The 26,355-nt window shown below is 46.9% G+C and overlaps 2 protein-coding genes across 3 annotated transcripts in view; one reads left to right on the top strand and one right to left on the bottom strand.

Annotated features, from left to right (window-relative positions):
- Nucleotides 1–26,355, bottom strand: part of LOC149352338 (scoloptoxin SSD976-like) — a 62,263-nt gene that overhangs the window by 19,002 nt on the left and 16,906 nt on the right. For both annotated transcript variants that reach the window (XM_089581499.1, XM_089581500.1), the window contains exon 2: nt 3,013–3,181. The gene's annotated coding sequence lies outside the window, so the exon portion shown is untranslated. The remainder of the gene's footprint in view (nt 1–3,012; nt 3,182–26,355) is intronic.
- LOC149352339 (uncharacterized) lies at nt 6,527–24,938 on the top strand. Its single transcript, XM_089577141.1, has 5 exons — nt 6,527–6,766; nt 10,043–10,104; nt 12,606–12,683; nt 23,011–23,043; nt 24,716–24,938. The coding sequence occupies exons 1-5, from the start codon at nt 6,676–6,678 to the stop codon at nt 24,815–24,817; spliced, it is 366 nt and encodes a 121-aa protein (XP_089433267.1). The 5' UTR covers nt 6,527–6,675; the 3' UTR covers nt 24,818–24,938.

Genomic DNA, 26,355 nt, shown 5'->3' with positions numbered 1-26,355 from the left:
CCTCATACATGTCGTGCAACTTTTACATCGGTGCTCGTGCATCCGCTGCAAGACGTACTATCGGGAGAAAAAGTGGTAAAAACCACACTGTATGGCGTGGCTAGCTGCTTTTGCGACTCTTTTGGGTGTTTTCGCCAAGCAGGAGCGCGATCGATCGAAATAAGCTGACACGCGGCTGGATAAATACGGTCACCACCTCGCCTTTCTCGACAGCAGGCGCTCCCGGAGAGTGGCATGGAAATTTTGTAACCTGCGCTCGAGTGCATGGTGTACGCCACTTTTGGTGCCTGCAGTGCCTATAGCGGTAATACTCGTTGTTGGTTCTTAAACGTGCGAATGGAGACGTTGGCTTTGTTGGGGAGCCCAAGTTGTTTCTTTATTTTCCACAAACAGCGCTAGGACAGCAGCACAGTCACAAAACAAAAGAAAATGATTCACTGCAAGAAATAACTTACGCCTCTGAAATTTCAATCTATCGTTTTGTTTCGCGAAGGTAAGTTGTTGGGCGAGTCAGCAAAAAAAATTGGCTGAAGGCTTAGCGTGGTTAAGCCTGGCTGATTGCGAAAGCAATAACACCTGGCTGCGCTTGGTTCTGCCGGTAGTTGGACATGGTTTCCCGTATAGTGCAACTCTGGTCACGACTTGGCTCTGCTAATATGGTTACCCGTATGGATTCACTCTGGACATAACATGGGTCTACTGTAAATGTGCTTCATTTATTCCGATGAACACGCTTTGGTGATCCGTTAAGAAATGGCTTTTGACTCTGAACTTGTAGATGCACCCGCAGCATGCCGGCGTGCTAGCCATTCTGCAGCATACGCACGTTGCTTCGCCAACCGTTGTTTCCTTTCTTCGTCTGTTTCTTCGGCACGGCGCCGTCGCTTTGCCGTGGCACACCGTTCCAGCCTCGCCTTGTACGCATCCTCCGACATAGCACAGCACTGCGAGGAGCACAGGCGCAGCCCCGTTTTATCCCAGTCTAGCGAGCGCCCTCACTCGGCAGCTGCGCCGGAGCGAAGGATGAGCCTCCATCGATGAGACGAGTTGGGCCCCCAGCTCTCTTCTTGTCATGACGTCACGCGGTCACGTGGTAGCGCGCCGGAGCGAAGGATGAACCTCCATCGATGGCAGAAAAGTGCAAGCAGTATTGCTTTCGCAATAAAACAAAAAAAAAACTTTAGGGCAGCAGTCCTTTAGGATATGTTGTCAAAGGGCTTTCCTTTTTGTAATGTGGTCCAGCATGTATTAGCTGAGCCAAATGTGCCCTTAGTGAGAATGATTTTATGGTAGGACAGTACGCATCTACGGAGCTACCACGACCGCCTTGGCCAGAGTGTCAGTCGTCATTGTGGGATAGCGATAGAGCACAGCCTCCTATCGTTTCCAACGTCGCGGCGGTAAAAAATACACACACGCACAAGGGCGCACCTCCTGTCCGTTGTTTACATAGTTCAAAAATGCATCGAAGAGTATACTGAGTTTTGTGCGCCAATGGGAGACCAGAGCATTGTACATCGCTTCTGAAGTGTTCGTGCCCAGCTTTCGTACAAGCCCTACAGGCGATCTAAGGCCTAAGACTGCACTTTGCACGACCATGATGCACATTCTTTTTCCGCGAAGGCCCAATTTCCGCACTTCTTACTTGGCTACACTAAAAAGCAACCGGTTTTATGAGTCATGGCTTTTTCCTTTAATATGGACGCTTACCGCATGAGCTCGGTCACTGAAAGTACATTGCGGCATTAAGTTTTTGTGCTCAACAACATCCTTCGTGACTGTGTGTACGTTCCTTAGGTAGCAAAACAAGCTTTCAATGCTGCGAAATTTAGAATTACAGCTAGTATACAGGGTGTTTCACCTAAGACTTTACATAATTTTTAAAAATAGGTTTTTTGAGTTGCAAGAGCGCTTTTTTCGACATAGCATTGTTAGTGCTGTAGTACATCACAATACAGCTAAGGCGTGCTAACCAGTAGGCTGGTTAGCTGATACTGAATAGTTAACTTCGAAACTATTACAGTTAACTATTAAAGTTAACTTCGAAACTATTACTATTACTATTACTGAAAGGCGTGTAGCCCACCGCAATTAATATTCATATCTCTTTGTGGAATATCGAATACGCGGACACTCTCGGCTCTGTGGGCCAACAAATTTTGACTATTTCGACAAGTTACGTACGTGCACTGGAGAAGTTGCTTTGCCTGCAGGCTTCTCGAAAGCGCACTCATTTTGACGCGATGTAGGCAAAATTTGTTGGGCCACAGCGCCGAGGGTAACTACGTTTTTCAAATTCTAAAAACTGATACGAATATTACTTACCTTTGGCTACGCACCTCTCAATAATTAAGGAGCCTAACGGTGATCGTTAAAAATTAACTATTTAACTTTAGTTAACCAGCCTGCTAGTTAGCACGTATTAGCATTATTCTGATGTACTACACTGCTGACAATGCTATGCCGAAAAAAAGCCCTCTTCTAACTCAAAAATCCTGTTTTTAAAAATTGTGTAAATTCTTAGGTGAAACGCACTGCATATGTATAGCCGCTGTGGTGGCTCAGTGGTTATGGTGCTCGACTACTGACCCGAAAGAGATGGGTTCGATCCCGGCCGCGGCGGTCGTATTTCGATGGAGGCGAAATTCTAGAGGCCGGTGTACTGTGCGATATCAGTGCACGTTGAAGAACTCCAGGTGGTCGAAATTTCCGGAGCCCCTCACTACGGCGTCTCTCATAGCCTGAGTCGCTTTGGGACGTTAAACCCCATAAACCAACCAAACACCCTGTATATTTTCCCGCCGCTCCCATCTGAACTCGTGGCGTTGGTGATGATATCGAGTTTGGTTGGTTTGCTTCATCTAATTTAAAGCTACAAAAGCCCACTCCGGACACTCTAAAGATAGTTCCTGTGAAACCTAATCGAAAACCAGGCAAGCCAGCGACAATCTAACGGGATTTGTCTTAGTTCACTTATGTACATCGATACTTTGTACGCTATCAACCTCTTACCTGCCATTGTGGTTTTAACAGCACTGCTTAAACCACTGCGTCCTAAGTAGCTTTCATCTTTTCTGGGTGCTGCATACGGATTGGGCGTCCTGATCACATCCTCGCAGTCGTCCACAGTTGCCGGAGCATCAGTCACGCAGCCATCAAGGACTCAATCGACGCGTTGTGCCTGTAGTGAGGAAGTTTGTAAACTCGTTGTTAAAGACAACACATTCGCGATACGGATCAGCTGAGGTGTCACGGCGTCATTTGTCACTATTTGCGAAGGACTGGCAGTGGCAACGACATGTTCAATAGGGCTTTTATCAGTCTCGGGTAGAGCTCGCATGCCACGTACACCTCATAGGTTTTTGGTGTACGCCGATATCACAGTATGAAGCACTGATCTCAGAGTGAAAACTGAATCTGCTGTCCTCCTACTGGTTCTGGATTTCGCAGCTACCTTTGAAACGTAGTTAGGATCATGTCTTTAACGATCCACAAGGTCGGGACGGAGATTTCCTGGTCCCTCCAAGCTAATCCTGCCACTCAGACACTGGCTCCAATCCGCTGTATTGCTGCCAAGGCTAGCAGAACCCGCCTGAATGTCTCGCAACGCCCGCTGAGGAAGGCTTTCCAAATACGCCCTGTATATGAGTGGTCCCTTCATTTAGCAAGGGCTCAAGTTCCACAAATTGAAGTCGTCAATCAAGAAAGCCTGGGGGCCATCATTGATCTTATTTTCTTTACCCCAATGGTGTATCTATAGTGTATCTGCAAGATCATGCAGCGCTCGTCTACCGAGCCGGAGTACCCGGGTTCGAACCCGACCGCGGCGGTCTCGTTTCGATGGAGGCGAAACGCAAAAGGTGCCCGTGTGCTGTGCGATGTCAGTGCAAGTTAAAGATCCCCAGGTGGTCAAAATTATTACGAAGACCTCCACGACGGCACCTCTATCTCTCTTTCTTCTTTCACTCCCACCTTCCTCCCTTCCCTTGCGGCGCGGTTCAGCTGTCCACCGAGATATGTTAGACAGATACTGCGCCATTTCCTTTCCTCAAAAAACAGTTTACAATTTACCAATCATGCAAATCCTGACACATCGGACGAATTAGTTGAGCAGTGATGCGAAACTCGCAGGCTAAAGACAGCCTGTTCTGATTCGGTGCGGCTTTCGCGTCCTGGTCCACTTTAATGTATGCTCGACCCAAATAACCAGACAGATGCACCGGCCCTCTCAGCCGCCTACTTGCCCCCTTCTCCCTCACTCAGAAACCTGGATGATGCCGCTCTCTTTTTGGCAATACAAGCGCTCATGCGGTGCCGCCTGCGTGCACTTTCCCCTACATGTGCTGCCACTAAAGACCGGGACTCTCGCACAAATCAGCCAGCGCTTGAAAAAATACGCCCAATGTTGGCCGGGCATTCTGCCGTTACTCACCACCAACCTCACTTTTTAGGACTACCTACCCTCCTAGGACTTCCTGTTTGCCATTACATTACACATTACATTACCAGTATCTACAGCTTGCTGTGTGTCCATCTGGTTTTGTAGCCTACCAGAATCCGGCACCATGCAGCGACGATCTTCTCGCCTGACACAAGGGTCACATCCTCGTTCGTGGCCCCAACGCATTCTCGAAGCAAACCTTTCATCCTCTTAGCAAACCTTTCACCCTCTCCTTTATTTTTTTCTTTTTAGGCCAGAGGCAATATTCACTGTTATAAATATAGGAAAACGACTTTCTAAAATTGTGAGGCACACTAGCGGCCACAAGATGCATGAAGAAAATATAATTCTTTATTTATTTATTTATTTATTTATTTATTTATTTATTTATTTATTTATTTATTTATTTATTTATTCAATAAACCCCTAAAGGCCCTCAATCGAGGGTATTACATAGGGGGGAACAAAGACACAGAACACAAAATAATATTGAGCAAGCGCCAATGTGCTATACATAAGAACAGAAAGCACATGTAGAAAACAAAAGAAATAAACAAAAACCTGTAGTATACATTGTAATTTACACAAAAAAAAGAACAGATAGTGTTTTAGAGGCATAACAACCGCAGGAACAAAACAAAATAACAAAAAATCTGAATGCAGCATGTGGTACAATCAATTAGTGTAGCTAAACAGATATTTGGGTAAGAAGGTCCTGAAACTTATTAAGATCCCGTTCCGAAGCGATGTGTGATGGAAGATTATTCCAGTCGACTATAGTACGTGGTATGAAAGAGTTAGCAAACGAAGAAGTGTGGCATGATGTGCGTTTAACTTTCAGCGGGTGGTCGCGACGTGGAAAAAAAGATTCAGGTGATTGAAAAAAATCGTCATGGAGCAGAACAAGATGGTAAAGTTTATGGAAAAGGGTCAAGCGTGATAGTTTGCGGCGATGTGATAACGTATCAAGTTCGGCGCGAGCCTTTAGTGCGGTGACGCTAGTATGACGAGAATAATCAGAAAAGATGAATCTAACGGCACGGTTTTGCAAAGATTCCAAGTCATCAATAAGGTATGCTTGATCCGGGTCCCAGATGGCCGACGCATATTCGATTTTAGGCCGTATTAAGGTAACATATGCTAGTTTTTTCAGGTGGAAAGGCGCTTGTTTAAGGTTACGTTTTAGAAGGCCCAGAGAGCGGTTAGCAGCTGCAAGAATATGGCTAAGATGGTAATTCCATGTTAAATTAGACTGAAGGTGTAGTCCCAAATACTTGTAGGAAGTAGAAAGTTCAACCGGGTTATTAAGGAGAGTGTAAGATGTTGGGATGCGACAAGACTTGCGAGTGAAAGAGACAAGTTTAGTTTTAGAGGAATTAAGGGTCATTAACCAAGAAGAACACCACTTACTAATGGAATCTAAATCATTTTGCAAAGATTGGCGGTCAGAGTCGTTAGAAATGCTACGGTATATAACACAATCATCAGCGAATAATCTGATTTTGGATGATACGCAGGCGGGTAAGTCATTTATGAAGATTAGAAAAAGATTCTTCATGCATATAAACACACGGGGCACTTGTATTTGGAAGGTAATTCCAAGTGCGCCGTAGAACTCGAGGAGGTTTTGCCTTCTAAAGCCACAGAGGTGAGCTCACAGGACAGTTGGCTGAGTTTTTTCAAACCGGGCATGTTCGCATCAGTGTCACATTGCTGTCACTGCATGAAAGAAGATTTTGTTTACTTCGGGTGTCCTGTAGCTCCGGAGACCGAAAGCAGTCCGCTTTGTTCATCTCCTTATAAAACTGTGGTTACCAATTTCCCCATCACCTGCGCAGGATCGTTCACAGATAGAAACAACAAAGTGATAGCGTTGTTCCCGAACCATAACTCCCTCACAGAAAGATGCGAACCCCTTCTTGGAGCCACCAATGCACACGCAGCGGTTCTAGCTTCATTGTCTTATTCTGCGTCACAGTCTGCTTGGCCGTGCAGTGCACTGCCTGAAAACACAAAATGGAGCCACCACTTATGATCGATGCCTCGATTGTATTTTTCCCGAGTGCTTTGCCCAGCAACTGTAACTTTCAGGTTCGCTTATTGTTGCGAGACCACCGACAAGGTGCACAAGGCACCGAAAGCCGAAGGTCTGCGTGAAGGGCGAGGGCACAAGGCGAAACGTCGTCGTTTCCTCGACTGCAGCTCTTCTAACCAAGACTCCTTACCCCAGCAAGATGAGAGTGCTAGCGCTCTTCCTTCTAGCAGTTGTAATATGCGGTACGACTGCGCAAGAAGCCGCTAAAAAGAAAAAGGTTCTGTTCTGCGGTGAGTGAACAACACTGTTAAGGATTTATACCACAGTATGCGCATTCGTAGGAGATGCTAGCATGACTGGCTTTTTTTTTTCTCATTATTAAAGCACAATAAGCTTCGTGACGTTAGTTTCGATGTGCATATCACGAATGAGTCGTTCGTTCTGAGGACTGTTAGATCTGCATGCAAAAATGCCTTTTCGTAACGGCATTTCTTGTCACTAATTAAGGGAAATGTGTTTTATGGTTATGTCATGATTTCCTGAATTTAAACGCTACCAGTAACCTATTTACCAAATATCGCTACAGATAAGCGCCTCATTACCCTCTCTATTGTGTCTGCGGCATTATCGAATGGCGCACATAAACGAAAATAAAAGAGGTTGCGAGGCTCTTTCTCGACGCTCTGCGATGTCTTCAGGGCACAGGGTAAGCCCTATACTTCCCATGCATTTTAGGCCATGTTGAGGTACATGTTTCTCGCCAACTAATAGGTGTAGCTTGATAATATATATATCATTTTGTTCCAAATTTTGAGCTCTTTTTAATGAACTAGAATATTTTAAGTATGTTGAAAATTGTATTTTTAATGAAATTTTTACCTGTAGTATATAAGTTTCGGCTTTCTTTTCACATTTGAAAACTTTTAACGAAAAACTACTGAGTGAAATCGCTAATTCTAGTTCAGTAGTTGTCAACACTTATGTAGATGGCTGCAAAAGAAAATCAGCTGTCTGTCTTGAAAGACAAAGGAAATAATGGTACCTTTGTAAGAAAAAACACTGTTTTGAGATAATTGAACCTAAAGTGAAAAATGATGTGAAAAACAATTTTTTAATCGCACAAACACATTCATAGCCACTGGTTTAATAGCCCCCTACTTCGTAGTCACTGTCGCAGTCAATGTTGTGCGTTTGGGCTTGTCATTTTGCTTGTCTGGCCTCTTTTGTCAGCTGTCGTGTATCTCGGTCCTCAAAGTACATACTCTTGTGGTCAGCTTCCCTCAGCCACTCGATGGTGTTGCGCCCTGGGTTCAATCCACACGCCTTCAAAACGTTGGCCCGTTCGATGCTACCATCATTAAATGAAATAACAGCGTCCAGTGCTGCCATCCTTAGGGTCTGAAGCCTAACAAACGTGCGCTTTGTCAGATTTTTGTTGAGCTCAACCCTTCCACCGCACTGTCTACGCACACAACTCTGTGTAATTGCGGCACAAATGCCATCCGTGTCCATTAAGGCATATCCGCTTCTGCTCTGTAGCACATCCTCTTCCTGGAAGCACACAGAAAATCTTGAAAGCTTCGATGTCGAGGAGCTGGCGCGTTTGGCGTTCGGCGTCAAATTAGGTCATGGACATCCTTTTGATTTTTCCGAATGAGTGTAATGGTTGCCGTGAAATACACGCCTGTTGAAGGCATACTTTGCTCTAGGCATCTCATCTTATCAACAACAACTAACACCGGCACAAAGTACAATACTCATTGGAAGGGGAAGCACTCGTACCATAGAGTAACATAAAAGTAAAGAGCGGACACTCGGGCCCTTTCGCGGCCGAGTTCGGCGCTTCCCCGTTTCCGCCAGATGGCACTGAACGTGCAAATACAAAAAAAAGAAAAAGAGTATGGTCTTGGCTTCCTTCTGCGGAGTGACTGATGCGCTCATTGTCACCCTGACAGAATGCACGTAGTAGGTTCACTGCCGCTGGCCAAGCACACGCGATGCGTGGCATAACGCCTTTGCGGCTTGTGGGTGACGTGTTCGCCGCGGCGTCCAGGCAAGCGATCAAAGCCAAACGCTTTTGACGAGCGTTGCGCGTCGAAACCTGGATAATCGTTGCGTGCTCCGTAATCGTCACGCTGGTGGCCGGCTGCTCAGCTGGGCAATGTGACACCGCCTCCTCCGCGAGAGTGGAGAACGCACAAGACGCAATGAAAGTAGAGCCTCCAAGATTCCTGTTATCGCCTATCATCTCTGAGGCCAGTGCGTTTCCCCGGGTCCGCTAGGTGCGCTGTGCACAAAAGTCGGCCGCTGGGGCCTACGGGAGTGTCCGCTCTTTACTTCTATATTACTTTATGCTCGTACGCAGCTGCATGAAAGTTGCAAAAACGTGGAAAAAACGTGCGCAGCGTCTCAAGATTATCTTGGCTAAAAAAGACAGCTGAACAATAGTTGGCAAACAATTATTTATATGTAGCTGATTTCAGACAAGCTTTCAAATCAGGTGGTGGACTTTTTGGTTGAAAAAAGTGGCGATAAACGCGGAGGGTATCCGGAAAGGGGGCGTGGCAGCTGACTACTTGGTTTCGGAAAAAGCGTTTTTCACCCCGAAATATGGCTTTCTGAGGAAAGCGCGATCATGGAAAATGTGTAGAAAGAATTGAACTTCTCAAATTGCAAAAGAAAAAAAACTTTTTTTTTCTAATTTTACCTTACTCTGTGCCCTTAAAACGACTGAGTGCTCTCCTTTTGGCGCACAAGACCGACTTACTTCGCTAATACCTGCGCTTTTTCCGCCGCACCGTACTAAAGCCGCAACTGTCGATACAGCGGCCATACGATTCTCAACTTCACATTTATTCTTTGCTGCGTGTACTTCGCTTTCTGGCTTGAAACTTTTGTTTTATAAAGACAAGGGCTTTATAAGCGCAAGAAACACTAAGTACATCGCCGAAATTCCACCGTACGATTATGATGCGCCATTCCGCCGTACGATTATGATCGTTTCCTATTGCTTCCACGCTTCCTTCCAAGGGGCGAAAAGAACTAACTTTCTAGCGCAATTAGAATACAAAAATAACACATAGGACCAATACGTTTAAAAATGTATTTGTGCCGGACGGGCTTTCAGATTTGAACTACCTTCATGAAGTGGTTGTCTGTATACTAGAAAGTCAACTATTGAAAACCGTGTAAGCTAATTACATTTCATCTTCACAGTAGCTAGCGCAGCATTGCAGAAAGTGAACTCTAAGAATTTGTTACAGCTTTTCGTAACCATGAGAGTGTGTTGCTATCTTTCTTTATATTTTCTAATGATATATTCATAATCAGTTACTCATTTTTTTATTGTGGCATCTCGTATCGCAAATGTCCAGCAGTGTTTCCCATAACTGTATTATTGTGCATTATTCTTTTATGTTCTTGTTGGTTTGCATCCCAATCGATCCTTTAAAGCCTAGTCCTAAGTTTGCTTCCAATTAATAAGCTCCCCTAACCCCCCGAAAAAAAAAAACAAACGGAACGAGGTGGGATTACGGTTGTTCACATGAGCGAATTTTGTATTGCAGTTCTGCCAGATCAGTACCGGGTCTTGGCACTGGAATGCATGTGGAGGCAGACTTACCGCGAAGTAAGTAGGCTCGAGCTAAACATACCCACGCAGCATTGCCCAGAGCCGACTAAAGCGCGAACGCGTACATGCAGAGTTACACTTTCAAGAGCACGTAAAGGGCTACGAAACCCCAATTTCAATATGTAATTGGCACTGCTTTCTGAACGGAGACTCAAAGTGGTGTCTGCTGCAATTTACTAAAACCGCAGTCACAACTCCTTGCGTCTTCGTAAGAGACATTTCGCAATACTTTAGTTTAATGGCAAATTTACCCGCAGTACAGATTGTAAATATGCATTATGCTCTAGTACAAATTAGCGCAGCCCTCTTTTTAAAGCCAAGGCTCAGGAGCATGCATCGAGGCCTGCTCTTGAGGGCATGCCTAAGGCTGCCTGTGTGTTCAGGGAGTGTGCATGGGGATGTTTTTCCGCTGATTTATTCTTATCTAGTCCGTTTTGCCTGTGTGCCCTTTGAAACAAAAAAAAAACATTGCAGAGCTCTTCTTACCGTCTTAGCGCGCGGATTAGCGAAAGCTGCTATAGGTTTGGTTTAGCTATACAGCCCTGCAATACTGCCGTACAACCACCCTAAGGTTGTGCATTCCTCCACCCTCGCCCTAACCTCCTTCCACGGTGGCCACCCCCTGGGTTTTTCCCGTGACAACCAACTCCAACCGATTGGCAACCAATCAGTTCGCAACCAATCGTGGCAGGTTGCCGCCATCTGGCGGCGACCATTTAATTAAATTATTTAAGTTTAAATAAATTACTTATGGTTAATTACATTATTTCACAAATTAATTAAAGGTCTTACGACCGACGCTGTAGAGTGTAATTCGCTTGAAGGTGCACTAAAGCGGAATATGAACTCGTCTTTTTACCGCGGTGACTCGATCTACACGTTCCGAGCATCCTTAGAAGCTTCGCATTATTGTCTTGCACGGCCGATTTCCCTAATTTAAATCGGATTAAACGTCCCGGCTAGCGCCTTTTTTGTGCACTCGCCGCTGAAGGCAGGAGCAGTCAACTAACGCGTGGAGTGCCTTTCAGGCAGCCCTGTGGCGGCTTCGCTTGCGCTTTTATTTTTGTTTTTTAGGTTTCCGTGAATAAAAAGACCCAGTCAGAGGCTACATAGCCGCAAATTAGGCCCACGGAAATAAAAATACGCGGGGGCTCTTTGCTTTCGCCGATCACTACGTATTACTCCACCGATGGCAGAGCGGAAAGCCGACACGGGACTGGCTAAAAGGCACCCCACGCGTTGGTTGACTCCGCCCACCTCAGCGGTGAGTTCAAAAAAAGGCGGGAGCCGGGACGTTTACCCGATTTAAATTAGGGAAATCGGCCGCACAAGGCAATAATTCGATGTTTCTAAGAATGCTCGGAACGTGCAGATCGAGTTCCCGTGGTAAAAAGACGAGTTCAGATTCCTCTTTAGTGCACCTTGAAATTAAATGTTATTAATTAAGCCCAATTAAATTAACTACTAAGTTATTAATACGTTACGGCTGACGCTGTCGATTCTAGGGTAGAATGCAAGACCACATGGCTAAACCAAAGCTGTAATAGCTTTCGCTGTAAAAAAAAGTTGCTTTATACTTGTCAAGTCCGCTACAGCTCTGTTTTCAAAATCCGCGGTAGGCGAGTTCGAATCGAAATGCGACTAAGAAGATTTTTTTTTTCTTGCACCCCATAACTGTGGATGCGGGGAATGTTTTTGTTTATAGGCTTCCGTAAAATACGTGATTAACTAAAACAGCACTAATCGAAAGGGTTGGCTTGAACACTTTAGCTGAACAAACTGTGCGCCAGAGTTCCAGTTGTAGCAATTCAGTGGTCTATTCTTGAGAAGGTGTCTACATATTCCGTGAATATTTTTACAGCCAAGAGCCATACCGGAAGCGCAGTGCATACACTGGGCTTCTGGGATGCCTTTAAGGCGACTGCAAGGTCAATCAAAGGTTTTCACCGGAACAGCGCGCACTAAGACACGGACAAGAAGGGAGACACGACACACACGAGCGCTGTCTTAGTGCGCGCTGTTCCGGTGAAAATGAGTTACCAACTTGCCCAAGCATCTGTTTTAACAATCAAAGGTCAAACGGTCCATTTTGAGTATTCGCTCTGCGAGAGGCTCTGAAAGGCGCTGTCAATTTCAGTAGTATATCTGAACGTTTAACCACCTCATTCGTCTGTAACGTCACTCAGGCAGGTTCAAGCGACCAATGAGCGCTGAAAATCGCAGCGTCTTAAGCGATCCCCTCGAAGTTTTTTTTTTTTTTTGTCGTTCCTTGATCCCTCATTTCTCTCTTTTTTTATTATACTAGTCGTCTTTCCCTCAGTAGTGCCATGCTGTGGATTAATAGTTTCTTGCGTCTAATCACTTTTTGCATGTTTGGGTTGGTTTCAGCATAGAAAATTAATTTCAAGAGGTAGTTTGATAATCATGCTGCATATAACCAATATTAGCTAATATTTTCCGTTGAAACTACCCTTTCAATTTTTTTTGTCGGCTTGCAGGTTCAAGCCATGATAAGTAACATCCTGGTGAAACGACAATGGGGAGTAAAGCATCTTGCTCATGGACTGTGCAGTCCGGTTTGTATATTATCTTACGATATATATCACTTGCGTACTGCCATCAAGTATTCAGTATGCTGGATTATGCTACAAAATACAACTACACAATATGCGCACGTTAATTGTCAACGACCTAGCATAAAGGTCCCCTCTCCTGTTCCAGGAAACTTAAGCTCGAACAACTGACGGAGGCGATGTAATGTTACCAGGCACGCTAGAATACTGGTTCGTTTTAATGCAACTATTCTGCAACCGATTCCATTCTATTTTCTAACTTCTCGCCCTGCGTCATTGGCTCAAGTGACGTCATGCCCCGCGTTCGATCTTCGTATTGATTCATGCTCAGCGACAGCGGGGTTGTGGCGTGAAGATGGGACAAAATCGTCTTATAGCGACACTGAGCGCGGAACATATAGTCCAGTGCCCTTGGTTTGGCCTGGTCCTCACAGTGGTGATACCATCAAGTTTTCTCGATCAAGAGAAGAGACGTTTGCCCTAGATTTTCACACAGCACATGACTGGGCCAGAAATAAACAGTGCGAGAAGAGGCAGCCGGGCCTCCCTACATATGGGGGTGGTGGTAAAGGCTGTGGAAGAGAAGAGATAAGGAGTGTCGAGCACGTCGTGTCCTCTGGTTGTGTAAGGCCGCTTGGATCAATGTACAACGTCTGCGCCAGCAAGGGGTAGATTGAGAAGCGACCTTCGAGAAAGCATGTAAACCCGAAAGCGCGTCGCAGCGAAGCGAGTGAGGAGTCAGGAGCGGTAAAAAAAAATCCGATGTGTGGGCGGGACGGCGGGGAAGTTTTCTAAATCGTGAGCAGGTGACCGGAAATCACTGTAGCCTGAAGCGAAAGAGGCCAAGCTGCATCTGGCCGCATCGCCTCAACTTGTAGCTGCGGCACAGGGCGGCGCCGCCACCGCGAAAGCTTCGATGCGCCGCCTGGCGAAGTCACGTTAACAGGGGCTCACCGCAACGGCCGCTGCGCCAGCTCGCTCAGATGCGCTTCTGTCACAGCCATGCAGCCACGGCTTGATATGGCCATTCTGTTGAAACCCCCTCTTATTATGTGGTTTATGCGGTTTAACGTCCCAAAGCGACTAAGGCTATGGGGGACGTCGTAGTGAAGGGCTCCGGAAATTTCGACCACCTGCTTTCCCTGCTTTCGACCACAATATACGGGCCTCTAGAATTTCGCCTCCCTCGAAATTCGACCGCCGCGGCCGGGATCGAATCCGCGTCTTTCTGGTCAGCAGCCGAGCACCATAACCACTGAGCCAACGCGGCGAGCCGTTCTGTTGAAATATTATCTGATCTCTGCCGACAAGAAGGCGCTGCGATTATCGCAGATGGTCCTTCGTGGCAGTTTAAACGTCAAGCAACGCTCTCCGTGCATCAGAGACATCAGAGGACGTTGTCTTGCCCATCTGCCGGATCTCGAGCCATTTAGTGCAGGCGTCGGCAACAGGAAACGTGCATCCCTCGACTGGGCCTGCAAGGTCAATATGCAAGGTCAATATAAAGCTTCTGGCGGACTGCTTCATAGCGTCAACGACTCGGTGGTCTGCATGCAGCAGCCACGTGGCTTGTGCGCGTAGTGCTGGTGGAATGACAATTCATGACCCACAGGAGATGCAACCGCGGTTCGTTCTCAACTCCGTAGCTCTCCTGCTGTAGGCGCTGTAGAAGTCTCCCTTCAATCGGCTTACGTTGCCTTCTTGAACGGCGTTGTGGAGCTCCGATAGAACTGGGTCTTCTTACGTCGATGCAGCGACCGTCTTTGCTGTTAGGTGTGGCCTTGGCAGGGCATCGAACATCGAAACGTCTCCCTAGTTAGGCCGTCCATGTGCAGAACTCAGCGGCAGGCGGCTCCGTGCGTCAGAGTTCTGGTGCTCCGTCCCCGGGGGTGCACAAGATTGTAGTCCAGGAGAGTGTGCTGTCCTTCTAGTTGGTGCTACTCGATGTGAAGAAGGCGGGGCGAAAACTAGATGAGGGACAGAAAAGAATAAGCATGACACAATGCCTTATGTGTCTTCTCTACTGTCCCTCGTGCAGCTTTCGCGCTGACTTCTTCACAAGATCGTAGTCATATGACATTTCGATGCACTGGCGTGTCATGTGCGGTGACAGCATTTGCGGTTTTGGCTTCTGGTGTCCAAAATTGCCTTGCGGCCTGTGGTCTGTTAACGTTACTTTTCGACTGCAGTGTACTGGCGAAACTTCTTGGCTGCGTAGAACACGGCAAGCCCCTCGAGATCGAGCTGAGAGCAGTTGCGCTCTGCTGCTGACAGAGTGCGAGACGCAAAAGCAATCGGTGCCTGGCTTCCTTAACTGTCGGCTTGTGAAAGAACAGCACCTACACCGAAAGGGCGAAGCAACGTAGGCTATGATCAAGGCCTTGCTCTCATCGTTTTGTTTGAGGGCTGTGCATTGCAGAAGAAGCTATTTCAGACACTGGAATGGCTTCTGATGGCGTCAAAACCAGGGCCCTGGGTCATCTTTTCCCAACAGGTTGCAAAAGCGAACAACTGTGACCAACTTGTTCGCTTTTCTAGAGACAGTCCAGAGAACGTAAGCAGTCCGCGAAAGGTTAGCAGGTCTTGCTGGTTAGCTGCTGCTCGTGCCTCTGTTAAGGCTTGTACCTTCTCATCAGTAGGATGAATGCCTTGAGCGTCAGTTAGGTGACCAAGAAAATTTACGCTTGGCACAGCAAAAAAAAATAACTTTTTTTTTCTTCCCTATCCGCAAAAATGCGTTGGATAGACTTTCGAATACTTGTTCCAAGCACGTGGCATGCTCCTCGTATAATGCTCCGGTGATGATTACATCATCCAGATATGCACATGTTCCCAGTGTTTTGCGAGGTACTGCCTGAATAATCTTCTAGAACATTGCTGGGGCTGCCGCTATGCCAAATGGCAGTTTAACTTGTAGAGGCCTTGAGATGTTGCTTCGCTGACCTTGCGTTAGATCCAAGGTGGTGAAAAGTTTCCTGCGCGAAGCGGGCTGAAGACATCCTCTGACGTTGGCAGCGAGTAGGAAAACGGTTTGATGAACAAGTTCATGGAGCTCTTGTATTCCCCGCAGAGACGTAGGGTGCCATTATTCTTTCGAACTACGACGAGTGGTGTCGACCATTCCGAGTAATGCGTTGGCTCAATGATACCTAGCTCTTTTAATTTGCAAGTTCCGCTTCTAATGCAGTTTAATACAGTCCTCAGGGCAAAGGGTACTGGCCTTGCTTTAAAGTACTTCGGGCTGATATCGCAGAGTAGCTCAAGGTCGACGGTGGTCCTTTGCGTCCAGGAGTGTCACCCGAGAAGACTATCCCGCACTTTTCTTGAAGGTATTCCACCGTCGTCTTGGTTCTGGTCTGATGGGCGCCGAAAATCATGATCCCGAGTGCGTCAAACCAGTTCCTTCCCGAGAGGCTGGATACAGTGCCTTTCACAATTAAAAGTGACAACTTCCATTTCTTTCCGTTATAAATAACGCCGACGTTGGTGCTACCCAGTAGCGACAGGCTCTGACCTGACCGCGTCCTGAGGTGCTTGTCGTCGGGCTAGCCTAGGTGCATGCTCCGGCCAAGTTCTGCGAAAGGTGTCCTTGATTATGAGTGTGCACGCAGTTCCGCGGTCTCCCTCTAACTGGTTCAGCTGGTGGCTGATGATCAAGCGAGCCCCGTTATTTTCTGTCGCGTGCAGAGGTTGGAAACGGTGTTTAGTTCGTACAGCGCTAAATAAGCTGGTTGACCACGTTATGTCCCATCTTGCCCAGCATCTCGTGAAGTGCCTACGCTGGTGGTGCACGAAAGCACCCGATGTCAGAAGCCCCATGTGAGATCTTCCGCACGGAATACTCTGCTGTGTTAGCCCCGTTTCCGAAAGCCCTGAGTTCAGCCCCTGACCCGTTGCCCCGTTTCAAATGTCCCGCACTAATTGCCCCGCACCAAATGCCCCGATGCGTTTTGCCTGCCGTGTTTGCCCCATTTTCAAGATCCCCGGATTCGAAAGCCCCCGCACGATTGCCTCAGTACACAATATACTGCGGCAGCGTGACAGGAAAGCATTTATCTGTGACTCCTGGAGGGCGTTGCGGAAGAGGAAGACGGCTATCCTATTTGCGCAATACATTTCAGTGACTCTCTGCGTCAACAAAAAAAAGAAACAGGGTTTCGATCTTTTTTCCACAAAAAAGTTTCTTCCCGCATCTAATTGTTTCAAAGCTTTGCTCGCGTTCGCTAGCCGCCATTCTCTGTAGGTTTTGTTTTCGTTCTCTGCGCCTGCAGTGATCCTCACGTAGAGGTGGTTCTTTGTCTCCTCAGGGCGCGCCGCTCAGGGCCCGGGTCTGCGGGCGGCTTTGTGTGAAGGAGGGTACTCGTCCCGTGTCCCTCCCTTCTGTCTTGGTCATTCCCTACTTTGTAAACCTTACAAACAAAAAGCACTAGGACCGCAGTGGACCCTCTCCCACACAAGGACACAGAAAAAAAATACGAGTAAAACTCCACAAAATTCCCCAGTGGGTGCAATATATACGGTGTGTGCACCTCGAAATGATTAAAACGTGTTGAATATTTTAAAAAGATGAGCAGTACGATGTCACTGAAAAGCGAAAACGAAACTAATAAGTGAACAGTAAACAGTGGTAATGGATATAGCAGTAATGGATATAGCAGGATATAGCAGTCTTAAACACGAAAAGGATGGTTCAGATGCACAGAAAAAATTCTAAGAATGTTACACTGTTATAAAGGAGAAAAGTTAGGTGGGAACTTAAGGTCCTTACGTGCTGTGAATGCGAAAGCATCCTTTGGCCCAAAGGCAATTATCACAAAGGCGTTTGACCTAAAGGCATTCACCCTAAAGCCCTTCACCATAAAGGCCTTTGATCTAAAGGCCTTTATTACTTCCACGGTCATTAATGCCCTTCATCCTTATTTAGTAACGTCTTTTATCATTGCAAAACTACCAATGTCACTATCACTCTATCACCAACCATTGTTGTCTCGTCTAATGTCTTTGCCTCATTGCCTACGATCCCCCGTCCTATCTATCGTCTAATACTGACGTCATGCGAGACCATGGGGACGTCATTGGGTTTCCATACCACTGCTGCTGGACAACAACGCTGGGTTTTGTTGCCGATTGGTCAATTTAATGCTTTCGCATTAATAAAATCATCAGCATTCCATGATACAAATGAGGACAGGCTTCTTTGAAAAGAGCCAGCTGTCAGTGAAGTCCTCTCACTGTTTAGAGTGAGTGAGTGAGTGAGTGAGTGAGTGAGTGAGTGAGTGAGTGAGTGAGTGAGTGAGTGAGTGAGTGAGTGAGTGAGTGAGTGAGTGAGTGAGTGAGTGAGTGAGTGAGTGAGTGAGTGAGTGAGTGAGTGAGTGAGTGAGTGAGTGAGTGAGTGAGTGAGTGAGTGAGTGAGTGAGTGAGTGAGTGAGTGAGTGAGTGAGTGAGTGAGTGAGTGAGTGATGGTTTGGTTTGGTTTATGGGGTTATGGGGTTTAACGTCCCAAAGCGACTGAGGCTATGAGACGCCGTAGTGGAGGGCTCTGGAAATTTCGACCACCTGGGGTTCTTTAACGTGCACTGACATCGCACAGTACACGGGCCTCTAGAATTTCTCCTCCAAAGAAATTCCAGCCGCCGCGGCCGGGATCGAACCCGCGTCTTTCGGGTCAGCAGCCGAGCACCATAACCGCTAAGCCACCGCGGCGGCTAGTGAGTGAGTGAGTGAGTGAGTGAGTGAGTGAGTGAGTGAGTGAGTGAGTGAGTGAGTGAGTGAGTGAGTGAGTGAGTGAGTGAGTGAGTGAGTCAGTGAGTCAGTGAGTCAGTGAGTGAGTGAGTGAGTGAGTGAGTGAGTGAGTGAGTGAGTGAGTGAGTGAGTGAGTGAGTGAGTGAGTGAGTGAGTGAGTGAGTGAGTGAGTGAGTGAGTGAGTGAGTGAGTGAGTGAGTGAGTCAGTCAGTCAGTGAGTCAGTCAGTCAGTCAGTCAGTCAGTCAGTCAGTCAGTAAGTCAGTCAGTCAGTCAGTCAGTCAGTCAGAGTGTGTGTGTGTGTGTGTGTGTGTGTGTGTGTGTGTGTGTGTGTGTGTGTGTGTGTGTGTGTGTGTGTGTGTGTGTGTGTGTGTGTGTGTGTGTGTGTGTGTGTGTGTGTGCGTGCGCGTGTGTGCGCGCGCGCGTTTCCCTCCCCAAGTGTAGGGTAGCCTACTGGGCATCGCCTGGTTAACCTCCCTGCATTCCCTGCATTTATCTCTCTCTTGAGGAAAAGAAATGGCGCAGTATCTGTCGCACATATCTCAGTGGACACCTGAACCGCACCGTAAGGAAAGGGAGGATGGTGGGAAGGAGAGAAGAAAGAGAGAGAGAGGACCCGTAGTGGAGGTCTACGGAATAATTTCCATCAGCTGAGGATCTTTTCCCGCCGCGGTATCTCAGTGGTTAAGGCGCTCGTCTACTGAGCCACAGTACCCGGGTTCAAACCCGGCCGCGGCGGCCGTGTTTCGATAGAGGCGGAACGCAAACGGCGCCCGTGTGATCGTGGGCTGGTGGGCGCGCGTCTAGGCGCTCTTCGCATGTTATTAGCTTCAGAGTAGAACTGGAGGCTCCCAAACCACGGTGCCCAGGAGGAACCGAAGTATTCCAGTATCCGTCCGGGAAGCGCGAGCGTAGCTATAGTGTTACACGGTAGTTTAACGCTGGGCTCGAATCTGCTTCCTAGTGGCCACTTTTATGTCCGCCGTTGGCTTGAGACTCAAGAAATCTATTTAATTAAACTCGACTCGAGGGGTACAACTTTGGCTGCCGGAAGTCGGCCGGAGAAAGGAAAGGGGGAAAGAAAGAAGATGCTCCCAGCGGGGCGGAGAGGTGGTAAGCACGCTCCCGTTGAGAGGTCCGGTGCGGGAGACGGGCGTGCGCACTGTGTCCATTGTTCTATTGTATGCAACAATGGTATGGTATGGTATGGTATGGTATGGTATGGTATGGTATGGTATGGTATGGTATGGTATGGTATGGTATGGTATGGTATGGTATGGTATGGTATGGTGTGGTATGGCATGTAGGGTTTAATGAATCAAAGCTGCTCTTCTGATTTCACGGAGCTCCGAGTACCTTCGACTGCCGAGGTTTCTTTAACGTGAAGTGACATCACACAGCACACCAGCGATTTTGTATTCGGTTCCATCGAAATGCTGCTACCAGGATCTCCCCCCCCCCTCCCTGGGGGGGGGGGGGGGGGGGCTTTGTGTTGAGCAGCAGAACGCCAAAGCAACTTGGTCACCACGGTGGGGTTTTATTCGATATGCATGTGGCACATATCCGCGCATTTCGCTCGCATTGGAGTGATCCCCTTACTCGAAGGCATGTGTACAGGTGTGCGAAACCGTGCTTTCCGTGTCCTCAGACTCTTTAGACAAAGAGTGGGCGTGACACATGTAATGCAAAAACTTGTGCAGCGCGGCTAGCAAATACCCCACAGGCTCAGAAGTAAGCACCACGCTTTTCTGATTTTCTCTTTGGACAGGGTTTGTGCAGGTGAGCTAGCCAGACCATAGCTTTTCTTTGCTATATGCATGAAGCCGTAATAAGCGAACCATGAGCTCTACCAGTCGTAGTAGCTGTATGCTAATTGTTTTCCCCGATTTGTGTGCACGCATTGTCGGAATCGCTGTGACAAGATGTACGAAATCCAGTTTTCTCTTCTCCTCAAAGAGTGTTTGTAGTCCATCCACCAGCGTTGAAGATGAAACTGTAGTCGGATACAACTGAAGAACGAAGCGGCAGGTGCCCCTCAAACAAAGCCCCCCAACCAATGGCGTCGACCGATCTTCATGACACTGCGGTTAATCGGATTAAACCGTGATAAATCCTCTTTCATCTGCCACCTCCTGAGATGTCACGCTAGCAACTCCAATGGGATAGACCACGACGTCATGAGAATCGGTCGACGCCATTGGTTAGAGGGCTTTCTTTGAGGGGCACCTGCCGCTTCATTCATGAGTTGTATCCGTCTATAGTGAGAAAAAGTAGTAGTAGTAGTAGAAAAAGTAGTAGTAGAAAAAGTAGTAGCAAAGGAAGTAGTGTTCTTCCTGGCTAATGTCTCTAAATGCATCTAAAACAAAGTTAATGTCCTTTACTAACCGTTCCACTCGAATTGCTACAGCCTACTTCCTCAATAACGATAGAGTTGAACTTACAACAACTTACAAGTACCTAGGAGTTCACTTTCAGTCTGACCTAACTTGGCATTACCATATTAACACAATCTTAGCATCAGCAAATTGCGCACTCGGCCTTCTTAGGCGTAATCTCAAACACGCGCCTTCACACTTAAAAAAACTTGCTTACATCACGATAATCCGCCCGAAAGTTGAGTACGTTTCTGCCATATGGGACCCTCAACAAGCTTACATCATTAACAACCTTGAATCCCTGCAAAACCGTGCTGTTCGCTTCATCTTTTCAGATTATTCACGCTTCACCAGTGTCACAGCATTAAAACAACGTGCCGAGTTGGAACCGCTATCATGTCGACGCCATTTCGCTCGCCTAACCTTACTTCACAAACTGTATCACCATCCCACCCTCCACGACGACTTCTTTTTGCCACACCCTGCAGTCTTTCCCCGCCGCGACCACGATAACAAAATAAAACGCATCACATGCCGTTCATCGCTCTACGCGAAATCATTCATTCCTCGCACTATAATAGATTGGAATAACTTGCCATCACACATAGCTACTGAGGTTAACCTAAAGTCATTTCAGCAATCGTTAAAGCAAACCATGTACTAACAGATTTGGTATTTTTGTTGCATTATATGCATTTACTGAGTATTTTATTCTGCGTTGTTTGTTGTGTTATTTGTGTGCATTACTAGTTTTAATTCATTATTACGTGTATTTTGTTCAAATGCCTGTGCCATATTTTTATGCTTGTATTGCCCCCCCCCCTATGTAATACCCTCGCGCGAGGGCCCTTAGGGGTATTGTAAATAAATAAATAAAATCTTGCGCGCGTCTGCAGGCGTCCGCTTATGCTTATGCTTTTTAAATATGGCAGTATTGCTTCACTATTACTCTCTCCGGCGATGAAATTTGAGGTCATGGTCTAAAACCATGAACATCCGGAAAAAGAGGAAAATACAATCGGGACGGGGCTTCCCATAGATACGCCTAATAAGTTCCAGAACGGGAATAGCGCCGGAGTAGGTTCTCAGTTCGTTTACCACGTTTGCACTGGTCACACGCGGAAGATTCGCTCACTCATTCGCATGGGGAACCAGCGCTGAAGTTTGCCGTGTCGATTGCAGCGCCGTAACACACAGCATAGCGTGAGGAGCAAGCAGTTTTTGGGGCACTCGTAGCGCTATTCCACGCCACCTTCCTCAGCTTATTGGCGTGAGCTTCTGCGCTCTGTCGAAGCCACACGTGGTGCGCGTCAGTTATCTGGGTTATGTCTACAGTAGCGAGGCAAATAGTGCTATCAACCACACGCGGGCTTCTAATCGTTCAGAATGTGCCCTCGCGTTTGTAGCGGCCCAAGCGACTGACGACAGCAGTTTTTAGTCGAATAGTGGAATAACTGTAGTGCCACCTGGGCAGCGCAGGCTCCCCATAAGGAAAGAATACACGTTACTGAGCCTCGCCGGCCTCCAGGCTGACGCAACTTTGAGCAGATCGTCGGTGTCATCAGCAGTAACGCGGGACTGCTATAGGTGCGTGTTTTGTTGTGTTGGGCTTAGTGGCGCATAAGCATTCAAGGTTATCATGCGCCAAGCTCATGCTATAGGTGCGTCCAGTGTACTGGCGAGCTGTTATTCCTGAGCGACGCGCCCTCGCAGCGATCTAGTAGTCGGAGAACCCGATGACGAAAAAGGTACAAAGCAGCGTACTCACTAGAAGGGCTTTTCTTTAATGAGAGCGAGGACAACACACCCGGTTGCATGTTCTGGAAGACTGGACATAACGCCAAGTTTCTGCGTCTCATTAAATGTTGTGCCTCAAGATGTGCGATCCAAGCTCGATGCAACTATTTGAAATCAAATCAAATCAGGCCATGGTTCTGAATGACATTCGCCAGTAGATGTGTTGCATGCGTACGCATACGCATAAAGCTATGGAGGTTCTTTAGGCTATGTAGGTACTCTTTAAAAGACCTTCCAATGTTTTGCGACAGCATGTAGCAAGGAGGGGGGTCTATCCCACGCGGGCTAGCTACGCAGCTAACGTTACTCCGCGTCATAGTTATAATAGGTTTCAAAGTTTCGCTTTCAACTTAAGCAGGATGTCTCCTGCAGGCAGTGTATCGCTAACTTTGCTTGTTTTCTTTTCATATTTCTCTAGTATGAAATGTTCACGCTCAAGAAATTCTTCAAGGTGAGTGTACGCATGCAATAAGAAGTGCATAACTGACATCCGCGGCAGGCAAGGTTGCATGTCAGTTACGAGCATGAAGGTAACAGGGCAACAGGGCGCCAGTTGGAGCGCGACACAAGAACGACGGCAAAGGAGACCACATTGTCGACCGTCAGTCTTGCGGTTTTCATTGCTCCTTTACAGTTTTCGTGCTCACTTTTTACATTCCCAAGTGTGCAGCAGTTTGTCCAACAATGTACCCACACAGTCATAAGTGTATGTGACACAACTTTGGCTAATAAATTTAGCACTCATTCAGGGCTCTTTGCTTGAGATTAAATGGTACATTGTGTAATTCGCTCGCACAAATAAGCTGCATATATCTCTCCCAAGCTACGTGTGAAGGCGGCAATGAAGTGAATTATTTTGGCTAGCATCGTGTTGGAAAACTTGACGGCGGTTGTTCATCACTTTATGTGTGTTCTGTCAGTGCAGAATCAAACACAGACGCGGGATATGGCTCGAACCGCTATCTATTTTGTTTAAGTGCGCTTACAATGACCAACTAGCGTGATTCACGCTTCTAAGGAAAAGTTCCCGCGATTTTCCCCGGCGATACAGCGGAGGGTTCTTTCCCTGCTGCTAGGGACTAGAAAATCCTTTTTGAGAACGCACCTCAGGTCCGTATCTCCTATGCATGTAGTCTTGAGTGCAGGTTTTCAGGATGTCAAGTCCCTTCCCCCCGTTAGGCCGAGCCTGGGAAACATCCCCGTCCACAGGGCGCACGGATACATTTGGCTCGATTCGAGCTGAAATTGGTGGAGCGTGCTTGAATACCATAAAAATAAGTTACTTTCCGGCGCTAAACATAACATGACATCGAGCATTATGGAAAGTTTAGAGCGACAGATTCACGTTCGAGAACCGTGAATGCACCTTCCTCTAGAGTCTAGAGCTATAGTTAAAAGCGTGTGCCTTTTAGGTTTCATTGGCTATTGTCACTAAATTACAATGTTCGGTGTTCATTGTTGTTGCACCGAGTACATGCTTTTAAAAGAGCTTCCTTTTCTTCTGTGTCATATCATAATGATTCTAAGACATTAATTTAAATGCTCGAAGCAAGCATTGTCTTCAGTTTTTATATAAGGATGCTTCGTTAATAAATCCCTGCTTTCGTCTCTCATAGAGCTTGGTAGAAAACACTAGTTTACGAAAGAAGCTCCGTTCTGGGTTTGTTTTCGAATGAGTGTAAAAAGAATGAAATTTTATTAGCACATGGCCGACTGAGGTCTTCAATGGGAAAGAGATAACCATTTTTTCGCCCAGCAGATTGTGGACGTACTTGTCCAGGAGTGTCAGTAGGGGTGATTCGGTCCCTGTGGTGGAGCGAGCCAGCTCCAGTACTACCGAAACGGACAGCTGCTCTACTCACACTTGAAACAAACAATAACTCTGTTAAAATTGGAAGGTATAGAGCTTCATGCAGCACAGAAATAAAGATACCATAAATTATTTTCTCGCCCTCTTTCTCTTTATTGTTGCTGCATTTCCGTTCACGAAACTTTTTAAAGGAGCCCTGCATCACGTGCGACCGGAAATGAACTTTCATATGTAATTAAACTACCGCAATGAGATCATGTTTTTGAGCCGTTATTAAAGTAGAATAATTAACTGACTGTTTCCTTCGTTACAGGGCAAAAGAGAGCGAAAGCTACTGCGAGAGGCTATTGCACAAGCTGAAGCGTGCATTGTCTACATCGTAAAAAACTACATTAACAGAGCAGCAGCGCAATAGTAATCAACAGGATCAATTATTATTAAATACATTTCTTGAAGCCTGCTGTTCTTGTTGTTGGTGGTGGTGGTGGTGTCGCACCTTCAACAAGATCAGTTTTTATTAAACCCATTTCTTGAAATCTGCTGTTGTTATTATTGTTGTTGTCATACCGACTTATGTATGCAACAGCATAGTAATTACTAAAGCCATAAAGGTTTTCAAGAGCCCCGAGAGAAATTAATCGTGACCGGTTTTTGTTTCCTTATTCTTCAGCAATCTAATGGGTAAAGAAGTAGGGGCACGAAATGTTCAGGTTGTGGTTCTTTTTCTTTCTTTTTTTCTTAGTAACGGTGCGCAGGTCTTGGGAATGACAGAAATGAAGAAGGTATGCCCCTGTATGCGTTAAGTAATGTGCAATATGACAGCACTGTTTTCTAACGGAGCAGCGATCGTGTTAACTAATCTGAGGGCACATGTGACTTGTGACGGTTCTGTGTGCTGGTTTTTCTACAGCACAACCCGTGCGGCCCGAAACTCTAGGCGGGAAACAGTGCTGTGATAAATCGTTTAAAGCGCACAAAGCCTTATCTACTCGATTTCTGAGGTTCTTAAGGCCTCGAGAACCGGTACCGGCAAGTTACTAGAGAGTTATAGCATATTTTTTTCGTGTTTATGCTTGCGTTGACCATGCTAGACTGGCGACGACTGTGATTGCGCTCCCATTGCCGGAATCTATTGCCGTTATGGAGCGTTAGCGTAGAGCGGGTATTCTAGCTACTCTAGCGTCGGCCCGCAAACTGGGCGGCTTCCAATACCGCGCTTTATTAGGCACAGATTTTCGTGTTCCCGATATATTGTAACCGGACCTGAAATCGTTGCTGCTACATTTCCGTGGATTGTTAGATATGTATTAGATTTCAAAAGAGTCCGGTTCCAAGCGTAGCCCGGCAACTTGACAAACGGTTTGAACAAAGCTTTTCCTCTTCCACAGATACTTAGAATGATAGCTTGACCAGTGTTTTGCCCGCTCACTACGGCGTACTATCGCGCTCAATATGAGTTGCAACGCGCGGTCATCGACCGGGGCTCGTTCCGTGGTGTGCCCCCTCCAAACAGACGCTCGGAATTCTCGGAGAAACTGCTGTTCCAGGAAACAACAGCATCCCCGCTCAGGAAAAAGTTTCTCCCAGAATTCCGAGCGACTGTTTGGAGGGGGCACACCACGGAACGAGCCCCGGTCGATGACCACGCGTTGCAACTCATATTGAGCGCGATAGTACGTCTAAGAGTGCATGATGCGCAACCGTTTCGAAATTAAAGAGCTAGTAAATGAGCACTCCGAGAGTCGGCACTGCCAAAGCTGATAAGCAGCTGATAAGCTGCCGATTTTCGCCTTGCCTTGAACTGTACGGAACCCATGGAGAACATTGAATTTGATCAGCGAGGAATTGTGTCGCTCTTAGAACGCTTAAAAGATAACAGTGCCACCGGTCCGGACGGCTTACCCACGATCCTGCTCTCTTCTTGCGCTTTTGCGTTGTCAAGGTATCTTCAAA

Source organism: Amblyomma mixtum, chromosome 3, assembly GCF_055824585.1.
Source record: "Amblyomma mixtum isolate Tamu chromosome 3, ASM5582458v1, whole genome shotgun sequence".
Taxonomy (NCBI): domain Eukaryota; kingdom Metazoa; phylum Arthropoda; class Arachnida; order Ixodida; family Ixodidae; genus Amblyomma; species Amblyomma mixtum.
Note: the sequence above shows the minus strand (reverse complement) of the source record. Positions and strands in the feature narration are given on the sequence as shown.